The sequence below is a fragment of the Artibeus jamaicensis genome, unplaced genomic scaffold (genome assembly GCF_021234435.1).
Source record: "Artibeus jamaicensis isolate MK-2021 breed Jamaican fruit bat unplaced genomic scaffold, CSHL_Jam_final contig_685, whole genome shotgun sequence".
Taxonomy (NCBI): Eukaryota; Metazoa; Chordata; class Mammalia; order Chiroptera; family Phyllostomidae; genus Artibeus; species Artibeus jamaicensis.
The window spans coordinates 25,698,680-25,718,927 of NW_026521924.1; the positions used below are offsets into that span (position 1 = coordinate 25,698,680).

At 49.1% G+C, this 20,248-nt stretch overlaps 1 protein-coding gene across 1 annotated transcript; it reads left to right on the forward strand.

The window, feature by feature from the left end:
* The first annotated feature begins 53 nt into the window (after positions 1-53).
* On the forward strand, positions 54-20,060 carry DNTTIP1 (deoxynucleotidyltransferase terminal interacting protein 1). Its single transcript, XM_037164552.2, has 13 exons — positions 54-238; positions 827-897; positions 3,269-3,365; positions 6,790-6,888; positions 9,947-10,015; positions 10,243-10,299; positions 10,555-10,613; positions 11,456-11,501; positions 13,475-13,533; positions 13,627-13,687; positions 17,783-17,854; positions 19,522-19,577; positions 19,691-20,060. Exons 1-13 carry the CDS (start codon positions 65-67, stop codon positions 19,827-19,829), a joined length of 1,059 nt encoding a protein of 352 aa, XP_037020447.1. The 5' UTR covers positions 54-64; the 3' UTR covers positions 19,830-20,060.
* The last annotated feature ends 188 nt before the right edge of the window (positions 20,061-20,248 follow it).

Genomic DNA, 20,248 nt, shown 5'->3' on the forward strand with positions numbered 1-20,248 from the left:
TGGTTCCCATGGTAACTCCGCAGCTCGCGGCGTCGCGCTTTCGGGCAGGCGGCCGCGCGTTCCAATGACGTCACGAGGCCGCTTTCCGGCCCACTGGCAAAGTCGGCCGGGGGTTGTGAGGGTCGTGGGCGCCATGGGGGCCACTGGCGACGCCGAGCAGCCGCGGGGACCCGGCGGGACAGAGCGGGGCGGCCCGGAGCTGGGAGATTCGGGTGCAGCGGGGCAGCTGGTTCTCACGGTAAGACTGTTCGCAGGGAGGTTGGGCCTGGCCTGAGCTTGGGCCCGCAGGGCTTCGGGTTCCCGGGACCCTAGCCCGCGGGCGAGGGAACGCGGTGGCTGATGCTGCCTAGGGGGTTGGCGTTTTTCGCAGTCCGACGGCCTGGATTCAAATTCTGGTGCTGCCCTCCTGGCTAGACGGCGTGGGCCAGGCTGTCAACTCCCCCGGAGCTCCAGTTTCCTCTTCTATAAAACGGAGATGATTAGTATCGGCCTCATAGGGTTGTTTTGGGGGTGGGATATAAATGCAGGTGAAGTGCCTAGCATATCAGATCCCACAGAGTGGGCCCTCCGTTAAACACTGAGTCCCTTCTTCCAGCCGTTCCTGAAAAGGTGGAGTCGGGACTTTTAAGGCAAGAAGGTCTCCCCGAGTTTCTCATCACTGGCAGGGCCTTCCAATCACTGCCCCCCCCCAGCCCCGCCCCACAGTGGGAGAGGTGGTGTAAGCATCTGAGAAGCTGCAGTGTAGACTTAACTTTATCCTACCCTCCCGCCACCTTCACCCCAGCGTCGCAGACTTCGGTGACATCTGCTCCCTTGGTCCCCACAGAACCCTTGGAACATAATGATAAAGCACCGGCAGGTGCAGCGAAGGGGCCGCCGCTCGCAGATGACAACGAGGTAAGGGGTGGGACTTACTGCCCTGCCCTGCCTTGGAAGGCAGCTTTGGGGTCCAGTCCCGGGTGTAGAGGCTGAGAAGAGGTGGTCAGGCAGTAGAAAGGGCGCTGGATTGGGAAAGCGGAGACTCAGATTTTGTGACTCTGTATGACTTTGATCGAGTCATTTCCTGCTCTGAACTCATGTACAAAATAGGGGGGACAGGTGGATTACACAATATCTAAGGTCCCTAACCCCTACTAGCTCTGTGTTTGAGGGCTTTAAAGAGGCAGAGGCGCATGAAGGTTAAAAAATAGCATCCACAGATGCTATAACCCTGTGGTAATATAGGGTAGTAATGATGGGTGAGTTATTACTATTATTAAATAATAAAAGGGAAGCAAGAGAGCACAAGATGGGCCTTTGGGCCACTGATTATATTTCTTCACCTGGATAGTTAGTAAATGAATTAACACTATTTGCTAAAGTGTATAGACTTTTTTGAGTATTATACAGTACTTTACACTTTTTTTTAACCCTACACTAGTTGATTACTCTCTTTAGTCAAGAAGAGAACCTGGCCATCAACATACAGCTCAGAGAAGTGTAATAAGAAACAAAACAAACAAAATTTGCTTACTATATCATTAGGCTCACTTTAGACTATATGAATTCAGTATCCTCCAGTCAAGAAATCATTAAGTCTTCTGGAGTTAAAAACTTCAAGAGGAATGATATATACATAATATTTTATTTACTGGCCTCTTTGAAACATGTCAGAATTCATACGGCTAATGGAACTTTCCTTATTAAAGTGTTGCTCAGCATGACAAATTCCTAACAAAAAATATTTTAATGTAGGAATCAACATGTGGACATTACACTTTGGTACTAAAATTCAGGTTACAAATATAAAGTAAATAGCAAATAATATACTTCTGGTTCAGTGGAAAATGTAACAGTTGACAGTCATGCTTAATGCCTGGTTAAGGAAGTAGAAAAGCAGGCAGGAGTGGCAGAGGGGCACGAAAAGATTCAACAGCTCACATAATTCTCAGCCCTCCTGAGAAACTGTACAAACTATACATTGGAAATAGGTGACAAATGTCCTGTCCTATGGTGGCTTCGGACCATCAGTGACCATTCCATTCATGCAATTTGAACACTGAAAACTCAGATTCAGAGTCTGCTCAACCAGCCAATAATACTGTGAAGCCCTTGTATTCAAAATATCTCTTAAGTTTGGAAAGTTCAAGATAAAGCATAGTCATTTCCATAAGTGCAGATACAGTCGAGGCTGTACTACTATACATAATCAGGTATGTTGCTGTGCAGTTAGGTCTGGTTACCAGATTTTATATTTCTTGGGCATCAGCGGCATGTATTTTATGGCCCAAAAGAAATCGATCAGCTCAGCAAAATGATTACATTTACTTTCTTTTAAAGATGAATAAACTTAAGGAAAAATGGGCTTTTTCTTGATGTCTCATTTTCAAATTATTGATACAACTTACCAAAAGAAGTAATTATATATTTTACCCAGTGTCACATAATCTCAGAAAGCTTCCAAGATAGCTACCTTTCTTGTACAGTTTCCAAAAATAAGTAAAAGTTTGCTAACTGAAAACATTTACATTCATTCCTAGCTCTCTAAAGTAAATATTCAGAAACAAAGTACAAAAAATGATCTCTCGGCTTCTGAATAGCCCACTTAGTTACATGAAGTATTTTCTGTCCCAATGCTTTCTCAAATTCAGAAGAAACTTAATTCCTAAGACCATGGCAAACAAGTCTTCATTTCAAACAAGTCTGTCTGTTTCCATGGCAACACTGTGGGTTCCTTCACTACCTTAAATTATGTTGGTTGACTGCAGAATTTCTCAATCTTCTTTACATCTTGAGCTTGGTCTGTTCTACACACGAAACAAAGTAAATTGTCTATTACTTTAATACACAAACTCGCATCAGAATGCCTGATGTGTATTTGAGAACCACATGTGCCTTCATAGGGTCGGCGAGGTAGAGTTTCTGGGCTGCCAGACTGAACTCCTCCCAGGTCTGGTACCGCAGCACTGTGGGCCTGCAGCCGAACGAGGATGAGAACAGGAGAGGGAGTCATGGCCAGGACCAGAGGTGTCCCAACCCAGCCCACCTACCTCCCTCCCTCCCACTGCCACCAACCTATACCCCTAACACCTTTAACAATCATTTCATAAAGCTCCGAGGATGAAAGAGGCATGCATATGTATCGTTCACAGAGAACCTGGGCACAGAGCTAGTTCTCAGTAAAGGCTGTTAGTGTCATTGAAGACGCTATGTCGGTCTTTGGCTGGGCGGACTGAGAGAGGGTATGTGTGGGACATGTCCCCTGACTGTGCCTCCCCGCTGCGTGCAGTTTCACGGATCCCGCCATCTCCATGGACCTCCTGCGAGCCGTGCTGCAGCCCAGCATCAATGAGGAGATCCAGACCGTGTTCAACAAGTACATGAAGGTGAGAGGGACGCGCAGGTAAAGCGTCAGCAGGGAGGGAGACTCGGGGCAGTCCCTCCTGCATCGTTATCCCCCTGACTTCCTCCAGGGCACATAGACACCCGGCGTTTTCCAATTCTGAACCCCCTCTTCGGGGGTAATTTGAACACCTCTTTTGCCAAGTTATATTGTGAGAATGAAATTATATGAGTGGAATGTGCTCAGAACTGTGCTTGGAACATCGCTAGTGTTTTTATTACTTGTTTAATAATATCGCCATATTATAGAAAATTATTATCTAGGACTGTAAACTTCTGTACGGTTCTACGAGTAATGCCTCACAGATGCTTCAGATTGAACTCTATTTTTTGTTTTTGTTTTGTTTTGTTTTTTCCTAAACCTCCTGTGTTTACTCATTCTTTCCAGAGTAAAGGGCACCTGCTGTAATGGCAGGCACTGTTCTAGGCACAGGGGGTGGAGCAGTGAACAGAACGGACAATGACCTTGTCCTCTGTTGGCAAAGCTGTACTTTGTTAGGGAGTGCCAGGGAGAAGGGGAAGGGGCGGCCGGTGGGTAGCAGGGGTGCCATTTCATAGATTGTGGCTGGGAAAGCCCTCTGATAGAAGGACATTTAAACAGAGATCTAAATAAAGAATCAGCCATGCAGACACCTGGGGGAGGAGCCACCCAAGCTGAGAGAACAAGGCCAGAGGCCCTGAGGCAGGACTGTGCTTGGAACCTTCAAAGCACCAAGGTGTCCAGTGTGTCAGGGGGAGACTGAGCCAGAGGAGAGTAGTAGGAGAGGTGATCAGAGTATAACAGGGAGAGCCTTCGAGACCATGGTCAGGGCCTTGGATTTTATTACAAGTAAAATAAAGGCTTTTGGAGAGTTTTGAGCAAAGCGTGTGATCTGGACATTTTTAAAGAGTTATTCTGACTGTTGTATGAACAATAGACTGCAGAACCAGTTAGGAGGCTTGAGATGATAGTGGCTTGGGTGTTAGCAGTGAGGATGTTGGAAAAGGATCAAAGTTCTCTATGTTACCCACAAGATTTGCCAGTGATTCGGAGGTGCAGGATGAAAGAAAAAGAGAAGTAAACCACTCCCTAAGTGATTTGCCCTGGGCAACTGCAAAGTAGAGTCGCCTGGACTTTACTGGAGGAAGAGGGGAGCAACAGAGGAAATCAGGAGCACAGTTGCTGACGGGTCAAGTTTGAATGGACCACCATCCGCTTAGAAACCAGAAACCAGGGGCTCCGCCCTCTTCTCCTGTATCTTCCACATCCAGTTTCGGAGTCCCATGCATTCCACTGCCTGGTCTGTCAGCGTGCCTCTGGACGCTTCCGACTTCCTCGCCGCTGATTTGGTTCAGGGCTTCATTATTTCTCACCCAGGCCCCTACCATAATCCCTAAGTGCCTCTATTCTTTCCCTCTCTCAACCCACCCTCCATAACAGCTACCAGGGATCCCTAAAATGTAATCCAGTGGTGTCGTTACCCAGTTTAAAATCCTTCAGTGACTTTCTGGGTAAAATACAAGTAAGTTCCTTCCCATGGCATGCGTGGCCCACAGTGGTCAGGCCCCGGCCGTACCCTTCTTTGTACCCTGTCATCACTGTCCCTGATCTTTGTGCATCCCAGAATGCACCATGTACTCTCAACCTCCACACCTTCACACGTGCAGAAATAAAAAGCCAGTAGGGAAAGGCGAAGCCAGGATTTAACCTGGGACCGCCTTCCTCCACGGCCCTTTTCTTATTGCCTGTCCCAATAATGGCACCGTGATTCGGGAACCTTCTCTCCCGAACAAAGGGTGGATAAATGAAATGTGGAGCTGCATGCTCCCCTCTTCACAGTCCGTGAGGATACCTCCTCCTCGCACTTGTTTTCAGAGGAGGTACAGATGAATGGATTACATCACAGCTTTGATAGGTTCACGCCCTGGGTTGACCTCATTCTGATGGCTTTGTTTAAAGTGTTCCCCAATTTCAGCTACTCATTTACTTGGTTGTTAATTTTACAGAGGAAGAGGAAGGGAGAGAGATAAACAGAGAAACCTCGATTTGTTGTTCCACTTATTTATACATTCATTGATTAATTCTTGTATGTGTCCTGACCAGGGATTGAGCCTGCAGGCTTGGCGTATTGGAGCAATGCTCTAAGCAGCTGAGCCACTCAGCCAGGGCACAACTCATTTTCTTCAAGATGTTGAGGATTAAACGTGTTTAGGATACTAAAGATGTTTAGGATCTTAAAGATATCTAAATATGACTGACCTTGCCTAAGACACTATTAATCTTTTATTTACTTCTGTAATTAAATAAATGCCCCATTTTTTTAAATGTTCTAATAATAGAGCTTATAAAATAGGTTGATAGATGGATAAAGGGAAGGAGAAACGGATATGTGGTAACAAATAGAGCAAATGTCCATTTCCTGCCGCAGAATTAATACAAGTACGTGATAAAAGTTGAGAGAATATGGATGAGAAAGCAGTCATTCGTGTTATCACTGCTGTCGCTTTAACGTATATCCTCACACTTCTTGTGTCTCTGTTTGCTTTTTGCTGTTTTACGTAAATAGGCTCCTGTGTTGCTTCCTTCAGTCGGCAGCAGATCGTGAACACCTTTCACGTCAAAAATGTATTTCCTGTACATCCTTACCGTGATTTTTAATCTTTGCGTATTTATGGGATGGCTCTGCCGTAATTTACTTGAGTTGTACCCGGGCATTCAGGTTATTCGATTTTGCACTATTTACACATTATTGCTGCACTGACGGTCCTGTGGGCACCTCTGTGACTGTGCTCCTCTTTAAACGAGGGTAGAGTGGGGGGTGAGCCTGGGTTACCACTCGAGGTCTGCCTGATCTCAAAGCCATGCTCACAGCCCCTTTTCCCTTTTCCATGAGGTGTGATAAATGCTTCTCTTCTATTTTTTATGTTTAAGCCGTTTAACAAAAATACAAGAGAACCAATACACTTAGATTTACTTCTCAGTAAGTTTAAATCCCTGAGGGGCACAACATTACACGGCTCCTGCATCCAGCAGCCTCAGCAGGACAGTTGCTGCGCAGTTCAGCACGAACCAGCCACTGTTCCCACGAGCCCTCGTTCCTTTCCCCAGGTGACTCGGGCTTTGCCTGGTTTGCCACCAGGAGTCACTGTGTTCCTTCACACACATCAGCACATCTCTAGCCTGGATAGAGTTCAATTTCATCTGGAGCATGGGCACCTTCAACTTTAAGCAGAGCCTTTTGCTCCTTCTGGTTCTGGAGACCCCGCTGACAGCTGGCAGCAATGGTCTCTGTTGAGTCCTGTTCCCAGCAGCCTCCCCAGCTCCCAGCTGGCGAGAAGAGCCAAAAGCTTCTCTTTTATATTCAGTTTCCTTCAAGCTGATGCAAATTAGCAGGACTTCTGACTTTTCCTCTTGGCACTCCTCCCTAGTTCTTCCAGAAGGCAGCACTGAACGTGCGAGACAACGTTGGGGAGGAAGTGGATGCGGAGCAGCTGATCCAGGAGGCCTGTCGGAGCTGCCTGGAGCAGGTGAGACCAAACGGACGAGAGAGGTAGGCACAGGGCTTCGCCCAAGGGGCTCCGCTGAGAAATGGGATCCCGTCATCGGCAGGGGAGCCGGAGAAGCCCCTGCACCCAGGTAGGACGTGGAGGTGTTGTGGACAGAAGGGGAGGGAAGTAGCTACTGTCTGCTGGGTACTGCGGTAGATATTCTCTCATCATCTGTTCATTTGCATCTGGAAGAGACCTTGTGCCGAAGACACGTTGTAATCCCTAATTTACGGACGGAGAAGCCATAATTTAGGACAAGCGAGAGTTAGAATAGCCCAGACCTGCCTCACCTCTGTGAGTGCTTGTGACTTGATCCTTCAGGTAGTCGCAGCCCCTTTTGGCAGCATGGGGACTGTCACCCTTTCTGCCCCCCTGCCTCTCAGGGTGTGGTCAGGAGGCATGACATCAGATCTATAAATGGTTGTGTCCCCAAGATAGTAGTGAACTTTTGCATGTGTCAGCTGCCGCTATTAACAGGAATCGTCAGCATCACCCAGACTCTGCTCGACTCCGAAGCCATTAGCTGTCAGACATGGAACTTTCTTCATGATCAGAGCCACAAGGGCTGCTTTGAGGTTGGTTCAGTGAGGTAATTACCACGAGAAGACTGGCTGGCCAGCTACTCGGGCACAGCCTCAGAAAAGAGCAGGATCGGGGCCCGGACCTCAGCTTTGAAAGGGCAGAGCTCCATCCCACCAGTGAGAGCTTACTTGGCTTCTTGGTGGCATTTGTCTCACTGGATCATGTCATGTTTCTTAGAATGCTCCTCTCTTGGCTGCAGCCTCCTCAGCCCCATCCCTCCACTTCTTGGGCCCGCTCATCCTCTCTGCCCGACCCCCAACTGCCAACCCTGACTGTGGGCGCACTCCCAAGTTCAGTCCTCAGACCCCTCTCTTCTGTGGCTCATTCTCGTTCCCGGTAATTCTGTCTAGTCCCAGGCTTTGAAGCCCAAAAATTTAACTGCTGGTGATCCCACATGTACGTCTCATCCCTGGGCTACTTCCATTCTTGCCTTCCCGTCCATTCTCACAGCATGCAGACTCTCCTTTTTAAAGGTGACTCGGGTTGTTCCCCTCTGCTCTTTAAAGCCCTCCAGTGGCTTCACTTTGCAGGCAGAATAAAACCCTCACGCCTCACCGTGGCCTGCAGAGCCCCACACGGACAGGTTCCTGCCTCGTTAGCTTCGCCTCATCCCACCTGTCCCCACTGACTACGCTGTAGCGGTACTTCTGCTTCTCCAGCACATCAGCTCGGGGCCCTTGCACTTGCTGTTCTCACTGCCTGGCTTGCCCCACCCTTAACTCTTTACATAGCTGGCTGCTGCTTCTCTTCACGTTTAGCTTCCATACCAGCTCATCAGAGAAGCCACCCCTCCATCCCTGGCCTCCCCCACCCCGGAAGTGGCCTTCGCCTCACTTCCTTCTCCACCTCCAGTCCTTCTCGGTCACCTCACTTGTTCATTGCCACTATTTCAATTTGAAGTTATTAATAGTTCATGTGTTTATTTTCTGCCTCCCTCTCACCCCTACCTGTGCTAAAATCTTGAGGGATTTTTTAAAGGTTTTATTTATTTATTTATTTATTTATTTATTTATTTATTTATTTATTTTTGGAAAGGGTAAGAGAGGGAAAGAAACATCAACATGTGGTTGCCTCTTGTGTACCCCCTACTGGGCACCTGGCCCACAACTCAGGCATGTGCCCTGACTGGGAATCGAACCGGCTGTCCTTTGATTTGCAGGCTGGCACTCAACCACTGAGCCACACCAGCCAGGGCAAAATCTTGAGTTTTATAAGAGCTGAGGCCTGATCTTGCTCACTGCTATATTCATAGTCCTAGAACATGACTGTTAATGTGAGTACACTGTTTGTTGAATGAGTGAGTGAGTGAGTGAGTGAACAAACAAACGAATGAACAAATGGCAGAGAGCAGAGTTCCTGCTCCCGTAGAACTTACACCCCCGTTAGGCAGACAGGTGTGAAATAACAGAATACAGGCGTGTGCATGGAGACTCGTGCACGCTGCCCTGAAAAGGGACTTTTGGAGGAGACGATCGTGGTTCACTCTTGGACTCAGCCTGTTTGGGGCAGCCACACGTGGACTTGGGCAGACTCTTATATAAACCTGGAGCACAAAGGGGAGGCTGCAGCGGAAGATAAAAATTACAGTCATCAGTTCGTATATGTTAAAGCTGTGAGCATGGAGGAAAGCCGATAGAGTATCTGAGGGAAGAGGACACAGTGAACAGAACCAGATCGAGGAGGACAAGCCAGCAGAGAAGGCTGGAGAGACAGTGGCTGGAGAAATGGGAGAAAAACCAGGGAAGCGTGGCCACAGGAGCCGACAGAAGAGCGTTTCCAGAAGGAGGCAGCCACTCAGAGACGCACACACTGCAGCTCCTCGTCTCCACGCCTCAGGTGGGAGGCGACCTTCTCAGCAAGGCCTCGCCCGACCACCTGCCTCCAGGGGCCCTCCCTTCTGGAGAGTCTCTGTCACATCTGCTGCGATGTTTTCTTAGAGCAGTTCTCGTGATCTGAAATCACCTCGTTTATCTGTTTATTCGCTTACTATTCAGATGGCCCACAGAATCTAAGCTGCACAAAAGTAAGGGCCTTGCTTCTGTTACTTCCCACTGCGTCCCGCACAGTTACCCCCTAAGCACGCAATGCTTATTAAATGAAAACAGCAGCTTACTGGGGAATGTGTAGTGTATCAACGCATTTGGTTAGAAAACACCTATAGTACATATTTCCATGGGAAATGGTAAAGAAGAATTTACACTGAAATGTTAACAGTATTCTGTGGATACTGAGATGTCAGGTTTGATTATTTTACTTACATTTTCTAACTTTTAAACTGATCATTAATTACCTGAGTTTTTAAAAACATTCGTAACCTACTTACATGTATGTCTCGGAGAGCCCTTGTAACTGACCAAGACCCACAGTCCTGACCCAGTTCGGAGTGTGTCTGTAAAAAGGAGGCAGAGAGGCTCCTGCCAAAATAGTGACGGTGAGCGTGATCTCTTCCCTCCAGGCTAAACTGCTGTTCTCAGATGGAGAGAAGGTCATACCCAGATTGACCCATGAGCTTCCAGGGATAAAGGTCAGAGTCACTGCCTGGGGTATTGGCGGGGGAGGCTGATCAGACTGGAATTCCATGTACCTTCCATTCATAGGACCAGGTCCAAATAGCACCATGCTGGGAGAGTTTCTGAGGCCTGGCTCAGGGAAGGGCTGGGGGGCGTGGTCCAGGGGCCCAGTCCTCCGCAGTCCGCAGGCACTGCAGCCCCCAGGCACCGGCCTTCCCAACTTCCTTTCCTTTTTCTGCAGCGTGGTCGGCAGACAGAAGAGGAGGGTGCCCATCGAGGAAGTCCCATTCCCAAAAAGGTAAACCATCTCCCTGTTTCCTGGCTGGGAGAGGGTCTCAAAGCTGCAGAGAAGCGGGTGGGCTTCCCCAGTGCACCCTGGGGCCTTTCTAGCCTGAGGGGCAAGAACCCTGGAAACACACACTCTCCCTGTTCATTGTCAAGCGTCATTTGGTTTCTTTGGAAGAACCGTCTCTACCAGCGACCCTGCACCTGCCAGCGGGGTGGGGTGGGGCTTCCACGGGGTCAGGCCTCTGACAGCTGTTCTTTGTGGCAGAGGAAGGGACGGCCTCCTGGACACATCCTGTCAAATGACCGGGCAGCCACTGGCATGGTGTGAGTAGGATCCAGTGGAGCCGAAGGGAGCAGCAGGGAGGGTGTGGCTCGGAGGGAGAGACCAGAGTTCTGTTCCGTAGACGTCAGAGCTGTTCGGCTAAGGCAGTGAGGAGGGGTCACCCAGGTTTGCGGGGCAGGAAAAGAAAGCAGCGAGGAGGAGGTGGTTTTATCTGCTTTTGCCCCAGAACAGTTCAGCCCAATCCAGTTAAACACCAGACTTTTCTTCACTGCTAGTATATGTTGAATGTTTATAATGTACCGTATCCAGTCTGAACACCTTATATTTATACCTTTTAATCCATACAGCCACCCTCTAATGAAGGTATAATTCATTTTGCAGATCAGGAAACACATTCAGAATTATTTGCCCAAGGTCAGACAGCTAATAAGGGGCAAAACTCTTCTGTTCCCTCTAGGATAGTCTTTTCCACAGATTTTTAAAGCAACAGAATCTTTTTTCCCCCCAAACAAAACTTCACGTGGAGCCCCAATATATAAAGCAGATAAAGCCCCACTGGTCTGGTTAAGGGCGATGGGTTGAGCTTGGAGCCACTGGCTGGGGAGCGGGAGTAGCAGAATCCTCACCGACACAGCAGCAGTTGCTGCGGTGACTTCTTCTTGATAGAGGAGAACTGCAGCTCAAGGGGGTTCTTGGACTCGATGTCCTGGGACAGCGTCTAGTCTAGTCCTTTCCCCCTTCGTACCTCCTACTGGGCTGCCAGGACAGAGGGCACCAGGGCTGAAGTGAGAGTGTGCGGGGAACTCCCCCCACCAGACTGGACTTTCTGCCAGTCCCGGACCTGACCTCGGAGAATTCACCTTTCTGCTTGCCTTCCAATCAGGTGGAAACCAAAATCCTGTGAACCAATTCGCCGAGAAGGCCCTAAGGTATGAGGATGTAAGCGTGGCAGTGACCTCTCTCCCAGGGAGACCCCGTCAAGGCTCCAGGGCCCACCCTGAGGGAAAGACGCTGGGGGTGGTGACGGACATGCACACGCCAGTCCAGGGCCACCTGCCCCTTCCCCTACCCCCAGTGCCGGCCACTGGAGCCCACGCAGGGGCTGCAGTCAGGGGCAAAACAGAAGAGGCCTGAGCCTGCCGAAGCCTTCTTGCTAAAGCTAGTGGTCACTAACACTCACGCAGTACTTCATGTATGCCAGGCACTGCCCTAAATTTTACATGGATTACCTCATTTAATCTTTGTAACAACCTTAAAATAGATTCTGTTACTTTCCTGTAGTCAAGGAGCTTCCTTTCCTGCCAGCTCCCCATGGGCAGAAGTTATTTCATGAAGTTATTTCATTTAGTTACCTTATACACTGGGGTGTGTGTGTGTGTGTGTGTGTGTGTGTGTGTGTGTGTATACATATATACATATATATATATACCGAGGCCTAGGGACTTGGTCAGAGTTGCACACCAGTAAATGAGGAGCCAAGTCTCAAACTCAAGGCCAGTTGACACCAAGAGTCTGTGTTCTTGACCATGAGCCTCTGTTGCCCCCAGAACAGTTGTTGCCAGCTCTGTTAGCAGCAGAACCCTTTAAGTATAGTCCTGCGTGGGAGCCCCATAAAATAGGTGAAGCCCCACCGTCCTGGTCGAGGCTGTGTCTGGTATATGAATGGCCTGCTCTCGTCCTACCTGCCCTCACTTTCACTGGGTGACCGCACTTGTCTTAGAAAAGTCTGCTCCTATAAAGCAGGTGGCCCTGTGTTCTCCAGGGCCCCTCGGTTCTTTCTGCCCCTCTCCTGACACTTCTTTTCTTTTGTGAGTTCCTCCCCAGCAGGGACCCGTATAAAGGGGCGTCTCCAGAACTCTCCCCTCACCCACTTCTCCACCAGCTTTCTCTCTGGATGATTTGAGTTGTTCACTCTCATGGTTTCAGGGACCAGCGTGTGCCAGAGTTGTCCTGCCTCTTTGTCTGCCCCGCACCCCCCTCTAGTTTAAAGCTCAAACATCCTACTGTCTGCTAGACCTCCCTGCCTGGAATTTCCACAGCATTTCAAACTCCACGTATCTGTAATGGAAACCTGACTCCTCAGGCCTTCTCTCATATTCTCTACTTTAGCCACCTTTGCCTCTTCCTTTCCTTCCTCTCCCTGCATTCAGTTGGGTCCTGGATGCTCCCACCTCCTAAATGTATCACAATTGCCATTCCCTGCTCTTCATCCTTTCAGCCCCCCTAGCTCAGGCCCTCGTTTTCTTTCCAAACTGCTCTACTACAACAATCTCTAAATGACACCGTCCCCGTCCCTCCCCCCACCCCCTGCCCACCTGTGTAGTCTGCCACTTCAGATCCATTAGCCACTTTGCAGAAGATGCGCTGCGATCTCTAAAGCAAACCCTACCCTGTGTAGAGGCCTCCAGGTTCTCCTGGCTCCTCTCTCCAGTCTCCTTAATTCCCACTCCCCAGTGCGTGCTCTCTCTTTCTTTGGGCAGCGCAGAATTGCTTGTGGTCTCCCCAGCATGCCAGACCAGCTCTCACGCCGCCCCTTCCTCCTCCCTTCTGCCCTAACTCACCCTTTCAGAATCAACTTGGGAATGACCTCTTTCGGCTTCCTGTTACCCTCCCCTTTGGCACCCCCCACCCCCTGCACTCACCTGTCTCATTGCCCATCTCGGGGCGGTGTAATTATCCCTACATGTAAGTCTGTGGCTCCCTGGAGAACAGACTGTCTTCCTCATCTCTTTATCCCCAGTGTCTAGCACAGGCCCTGGCATGTTGTAAGTATTCAGTTTCTTGAATCAACTGTTCTGAGTAATGGACAAGGGTAGTGTCGGTAGAGGGCGGGGGGCAGGCAGTATTTCCTTCTGCCCAACGATCAGGCTCACCCTCTCCCGCCTTTCTGTTTTGTGCACAGTGGGACCCAGCTCGGCTGAATGAATCGACCACCTTTGTGTTAGGGTCTCGAGCCAACAAGTAAGTCTGTCTGAGAGCTCTGTCAACGAGGACGGGGTCCGCGCCTAGGACTCCGGCTGCTGGAGTCCTTACCACTTGTCTGTTACTTTTCAGAGCCCTGGGTATGGGGGGCACCAGAGGGAGAATCTACATCAAGCACCCACACCTCTTTAAGGTAGGTGAGTGCTGGGGGTCAGGCAGGTAATTGCAGGGGAACATGTGACACTGGGAACTGGAGATGGCACAGGGAAGCTTGGGACAAATGCCAGTCTGGGAGTGAGGGCTCCGGGTTCTTGTTACCCTTGACCTTTGTCTTTCGCAGTTTACTCAACACCTCTAGGTACTTGCCCATGTATTTATTGTGTACCAAACATGCTTTTAGGCGCTACACTTACAACATCTCATGGAACTGCCCTTTAAAATTGGTACGGTTGAGAAGGGCTAAGTGACTTGCTCAGAGTTACTCAGCTAGTAATCAGTGAGTCTCGATTCAAATGCGGGTGTGTTATCAGCAGGGCCTGAGCTCTGAACCACTGCTTCATTCCGCTGTCTGTGAAGAGATTAGGGCAGGGCGATGGTTCCTGCCCTTTTCTGAGAAGGGACTCCCCTCGGAGAGCAGCTGTGCTTGCTTGATCGCCCCTGTTGAGAAGCAGCCGGTGGGTGGGAGTCATGAACTCATTCACCTTCTTAAGTGAATTTGTATTCGTCACAAGGGCACCCAGACATATTAAGAAAAAAAACTGCATGTGTATGCAAGACGTGTTTTTGACACCTATTCATAAGGCGTGGTCCCCCTTGCCAGACCTACATGTCCTCTCCGAGGTCCCAGAATCATGGACTCTGTCTACAACATTCTGCACAAGTTCAGGTTCTTCGAAGGGCAGACCTGCTCCCTCTACTGTTTCAGTGTTATATTTTGGGATTCCTACAACCTAGACAGTTTGCCTACTTGCTGTGTGTCTTCATGTTCCTTAGTGTCTTCACTCCTGCCTTCCCTTTACCTGGATGGGGGGGTAAACTTCCTCCTGTCCTGCTATGTCTGTTCCTTACGATCCACGTCCTCTGAGGTCTCGATGCATCATCCCCCAAATGCCCTCTGACCTACCCTGGCTTCCCGTGGCCTGACAGTTAAGAGAAGGTTTCGGCCCTGGTTCCGTCACTTCCTAGCTGTATGACTTTGGGCAAGTGGCTCCACATTTCTGATCCTGTTTTGTCATCTATGAAATGGGAGCGATACAGACTAACAGGGTTGGTAGAACGAAGAGAGAGGGTGCATTTAAGCACCCAACACAGTGCCTGGCACGTAGCGAGGGGGAAGCTCAGTAAAGGTCGAGCATTATCACCCAATTCTGAGACCCGCCATTTCTAATGAGCTCCCAACTCACACTCGTTACCAGTGGGCAGTGGATACTGTCTCTCATTTTAACCTTTCCAGTCTAATAAGTGAAGGGAAAATGTGTTTTACTTCTGTATTCATGACAATAGCATCTTCCATTCATTGCAGTCTACTTGTATTTCTTATGTAAACTGCCTGTTGTATCTTTTGTCAATTTTTTGACCTAAAGGCATTATTCAAATTTTTCTTCAACTTTTTCTAATTATAGAAATAATTTACAAGCCCATTCTTGTAAAAAGTTTCAAACAATACACAGAAGCTAATAGGGAACAAAACACAGAGCTTCCCTCACCCTTGACTCTGACTGTCCCCCCACGGAGGCCCCACCAACACCATGGCAGCGTCTTCACTCCCCTTTGTGCGCACACATGTGCGCACACACGAGCACGTGTCCTTCCTCGTCCCTTAGTGGTATTTTATGTTATTGAATTCATAGTACACATGTTCTCTGATTTTATTTTTTCCACCCCAAAATTCATTCATTCATCAAACACAAACTGACTGAATGCAGAGCATTCACAAAGTGCCGGAGATGCAGCAGCAAGCCAGACAGACGCACGGCCCCGGCCCTGACGGGGCTTGCCTGGTACGCAGGGCACGCTGGGGTCTGCGAGCCAAGCCCAGCGTTTCTACATTTTCAAAGTACTTGGTTTACATTTTTATTGATTGATTTTTTAGAGAAAAAGAGGAAGGAACAACAAGGTTTGTTGTTCCACGTATTGGTGCATTCATTGATGGATTCTTGTACGTGCCTTGACTGGGGATCGAACCTATAAACCTTGGTGTATCAGGACAATACTAACCAACTGAACTACCCGGCCAGAGCAGAGGGTTTAACATTTGTAAAGGGGGGGTGGGGTTTAAAAAGTGAAGAATCGTATGTGACAGAGATGTACCTCCCATAAGTGACTGACAAAGCCTAAAAGGTTTACCAACTGGCCCTTTACAGAAAAAGTATACCTTAGAATTTGTCCATGTTATTGAATAAGTCTCCCTCATCTTATTTTTGACAGCAGTACAGAATTCATGGAATAAATACTCCATTTTATCTCATCGTCCCCACAGACGGGTGTTTGGTTTTGCAGCCATTTTCTGTCATAAGCAGCGCGCGGCGTGCATGCTCGTGCCTGTGCGTGGGCGGTGCCGGAGGGTGACCCCTGGAGACGGGTTTCCGGGGCAGAAAGTGCACACATTAAAATTTTTGACCAACATTCATATTACATGGGAAGTGAAACAGTTATTTAAACTCGAAGGTCATCACCATCCATAGTTCCCAGCTTGGTCTCTGTTTCAGAGGTTCTGCCTACTCTATAAAACCCATCTTGATTGGCCTGGCCAGGCGGCTCCGTTGGCCGGAGTGTTGTCCTGTACACCAGAAGGTTGCAGGTTGCTTGGTCCCCGCTCAGGGCACACAAGGGAGGCTACCGATGGATGTTTCTCTCTCTCTCTAAAAGTAATAAACATACCCTCTGATGAGGATTTTTTAAAAAACAAAAACCTACCTTTATCGAGCATTCACTGTGTGTCATTCTCTGTGTAGCACTTTTTATGCACCATTTTATTGATTTTTAACAACCTACAAGTATTAATTCTGTCTATTTTACAAGTGAAGAAACTGTGTGTCAAGGAAATTACTTCCCAGGCCTCCGCCATCTAGTAAGTGGCAGAAACCAGACTTTAGACGTTTTGGTCTGCTTCTTAACCAGGTTCTTAACTGTGCTGCTATCCTTCCTCCCCCAAAGCATGAAGTCTCCTGATTCCTGTTTTAGTGCATCTGGCCGCCATACCAGTCACACGGTGCATAGGCTTCCCCAGACCCCTACTGCAAAGAGGAGAGGTGCTCTGTAGGGACAGTCACCAGCTGACTCGTTGTCAGAGATGTTGTGTGTTGAGGAAGGAGAGGGTTGGGACTGGATGTGAACTAAATCTCTGGAAATCAGGTCCCACCCCTGGTTTCCTGGGCTCCCCTGCACTTGCTCTAAAGGGGTCGTTGTGCCCGCTAAGTCCACCCAGCCACGACATGATGAGACCTGCTTAAGGGCCTGTGGGGGGCGCTCCGTGCACAGAGCCCCCTTGGCTGCCACAGATGAGAAGAAAGGTGGTGGGTCTCTCAAAGGAGAAGGGCCTTGAGCCTGTTCCTCAGGGCTTTTATTGGGTTTGATTTGCACAAGAATACAGGTAAAGCTCACAATCATTGTTGGCAGTAAGGATAAAACAATAGGTAACATTCAGAGAACTATGTGGGCTTATTCTGAGGCCAGGTCGTTAGCTAAAGGGCTATAAAACTGGGAAACAAACTCATTTCCTGCTTGGACCCTTTTCAGGAAATTGAGAACATCCTTAGCAAAGCGGGTTTCCCATGGTTTTATGCATTCTTTCCAGGCATTATCCCCATGCTGCCCATGGCTGCACTGCATTGTTTCAGGCTTAAGTCAAGGGGAAGTAGTAAGGCAGGCAAGAGATTAGGAGACGTCTTGCAAACAGAATGAGGACTCAGGCTACGTCAAAGCTAAGGGGCGAGGGTCCATGTCCCCCTCTTTAGCCCCCAAAGCCTTCCCTGAGGGCCCCTTCATGACCATGCAGTCTTCTCTCTCTTGAGGATTCTTACCCATCATTGGCTAACCAGTCATCCCGAAGAGGCCAAGCAGGGTGAAGTAAAGGGGGCAGAGGCGGTGCCTAGCCGGGAAGATAAGCTTTGCCTCCTTAGTGGTTTATGGTCTCAAGGTCCTTTACCCAGCCTTAGCCATGGGGGGTTACAGCTCCCGAAACCAGGCAGGGCAATTCCCAACAAAGGTCAAGGGTGTGTTCTAGAACCAAATGAGAAGAGCCCCTCCCACCAGTCTAACGTCTCATTTGTGACTTCATCCCTCACAGTATGCAGCTGACCCCCAGGACAAGCACTGGCTGGCCGAGCAGCATCACATGCGGGCGACAGGGGGGAAGATGGTAAGCACTGTTCCCTCGTGGCGCTGCCAAAGACCCCACCGGCCGAGGGGCCGGGGTTCTGGCTATGAGAGGCAGCTTACCTCCAAATTCGAGAGACTTCCAAAGCCTGACGCACGTAGGAAGGGAGGCTTGTAAGGGCAGAGGGGGCCCATCCCTTCATACTGGAGAGCAGGCGGCAATCCTGGGTTCCTTTTGCTGTCCTTGGGTCTCCCACACAGCACCCCCCGCCTCCCATCCCTCCTGTTTAGATTTTGTTAGCTGCATACAACAGCAGGTACAAGACACACTTCATATAACTTATCACTATGCCCGTTAACAGCTCTCACTCCTCGACACAGTGCCCCAGGCAGCGCCCCTTGCAGAAAAAGGGAAACTTGTTTGCCACACTTGGCAGCCCCTCCCGGAATCACCTCAAGAGTTTTCTGCTCACATTAAGCCAAGGCCTTAGGAAAATCACCATTGCACGAGTTCTAAAGCTGTGGTGGGGTCTTGTCCGTCACAGGTGGTGTCCCCCCTCCCCCCCCACCCCACCAAACTCAGCAGCTCAGTTGATTACACTGAGCGATACACCAAGAATCTAATGGCCTTATACACCCGTATACCATCTCCTACCTGGTATTGAAAGCTATCTTTTATTTTTCTACTCTATTTAAACCTACACCCTGCTTCAAAAAAGATTTAGAGAGCTTACCATTGGTTCATAAAATCCAATACAACAGAAATAAGAAGGAAAAGGAAAAACAGGATCTACAATTAAGCCACGAGCAAGGCTAGTTTTTTCATTTGTTTGATTTAATTGCTGGCGGAGGAGACCAGTGCACTTAGGGGTTTTCACAGACTCAGCTCTAGGCCCCTCAAGAACACCTGGTCTGTTACCAAGTTCTCAGTGCCCTGAAGGTGAAGACCATCAAAGTACTCAAGGGACACGCAATCGATTGTTCCTGACCCTAAGACTAGAGAGAAGCATTTCCCACGGGAGACTTTCCTTCCCATGTGACGGACAACATCCTCTGTATGGTGCAGTCACCTCACAAGAGGCTCACTCCCACTGCGGCCGTGGTGTTGTGCCTGGGCAGTTTCACAGGCACCGGGGCAACACGGTCCAGTTACTGGACAGTTTTCCCTTCTGCCGTGAAGTTCAAAATTTCCTCCAGATTTCCTGTTTCCATGTGTATTTCGCCAGCTCTCATGCCAGTTTGTTATGGCACCTCAGGGTCCTTTTTAAAAAATATTTTATTTACTTATTTTCAGAAAGAGGGCAAGAGAGGAAGAGAAACATCAATCGGTTGCCTCTCACATGCCCCCAGCTGGGAACCTGGCCTTCAACCCAGGCATATACCCTGACCGGGAATGGAACCCATGACCTTCCAGTTCATATGCTGGTGCTCAAGCCACTGAGCCACAGCAGTCAGGGCACAGGGTCCTTTTTCAAAAGAGGAAGAAGTTATGGTCACCAGTTTTCACTCCCTCGCCCATAAAAGTTTCTATTTGAGTGAAAGATTGCCTCAAGGAACTGTTCCCCAGTCTCTCCCTATGTACTCTCTCCCTGCTAAATTATAAACTGCCCCCTCCCTCACAGACCTTACATTAAACAACTGTTTAATAAAGTGTTACTGAGATAGAAATGAATCAGAGTTGATGATCACTCTCCTTTGCTCCTGCCCCAGGCCTACCTCCTCATTGAGGAGGACATCCGGGACCTCGCTGCCAGCGATGATTACAGGTAAATCCAGTAGGTCTGTCCCCCTACTCTTTCCCCCGCCTTACAGTAGCCCCCAGGGTGAGCCTGGGCCTCCATCCTGTCTTCAACTTTTTTCCCCTCCATGTCTGTTTCAGAGGCTGCCTGGACCTGAAGTTAGAGGAGCTGAAATCCTTTGTCCTACCCTCTTGGATAGTTGAGAAGATGCGAAAGTACATGGAGACCCAGCGGACAGAGAATGAGCATCGTGCTGCTGATGCGCCTGCACACACCTGAAGCCACGTTCCCTGGCTGCACTGGGCAGCCATCCTCCAAGACCCTGTTGCCCCAGTGTCTGAGGCCACTGCTGAGACCGCGCCTGGATGGGTGACAGCAGCATTAAGCTGTGTCTGGGCTCCTCTGTAGTGACTCACTACAGAGCACCCTCAGACTGGCATGTGGTTCTGTATTTGTAAAGTTGTTAGGATGCGAAGCAATTAAACAGTTTGTAATAAACACGGAGGGTGAGCCTGCTGTGTGTTCTGCCTTGTGAGGGCTGAGGAAGCATCAAGGGCCCTAGAAGAAGTGGGTAGAGGGAAAAGGGGCCAGTTGCCCCCTCCGATCCCTGGGCACATAAAGTCTTGCTTTATGAGGTGAAGGTGGCAACACCTTGCACACCGCCCTGTCCCTCATATTTTTGTTTTAAGATTTTATTT

What these genes read in the sequence shown, in the direction of transcription:
- DNTTIP1 (XM_037164552.2), top strand. Translation starts at nt 65, where the DNA reads ATGACGTCACGAGGCCGCTTTCCGGCCCACTGGCAAAGTCGGCCGGGG. An exon ending in TGTTCAACAAGTACATGAAG is followed by an intron (nt 3,366 to 6,789) that starts GTGAGAGGGACG and finishes ACTCCTCCCTAG; the next exon opens with TTCTTCCAGAAGGCAGCACT. An exon ending in AGCACCCACACCTCTTTAAG is followed by an intron (nt 13,688 to 17,782) that starts GTAGGTGAGTGC and finishes CATCCCTCACAG; the next exon opens with TATGCAGCTGACCCCCAGGA.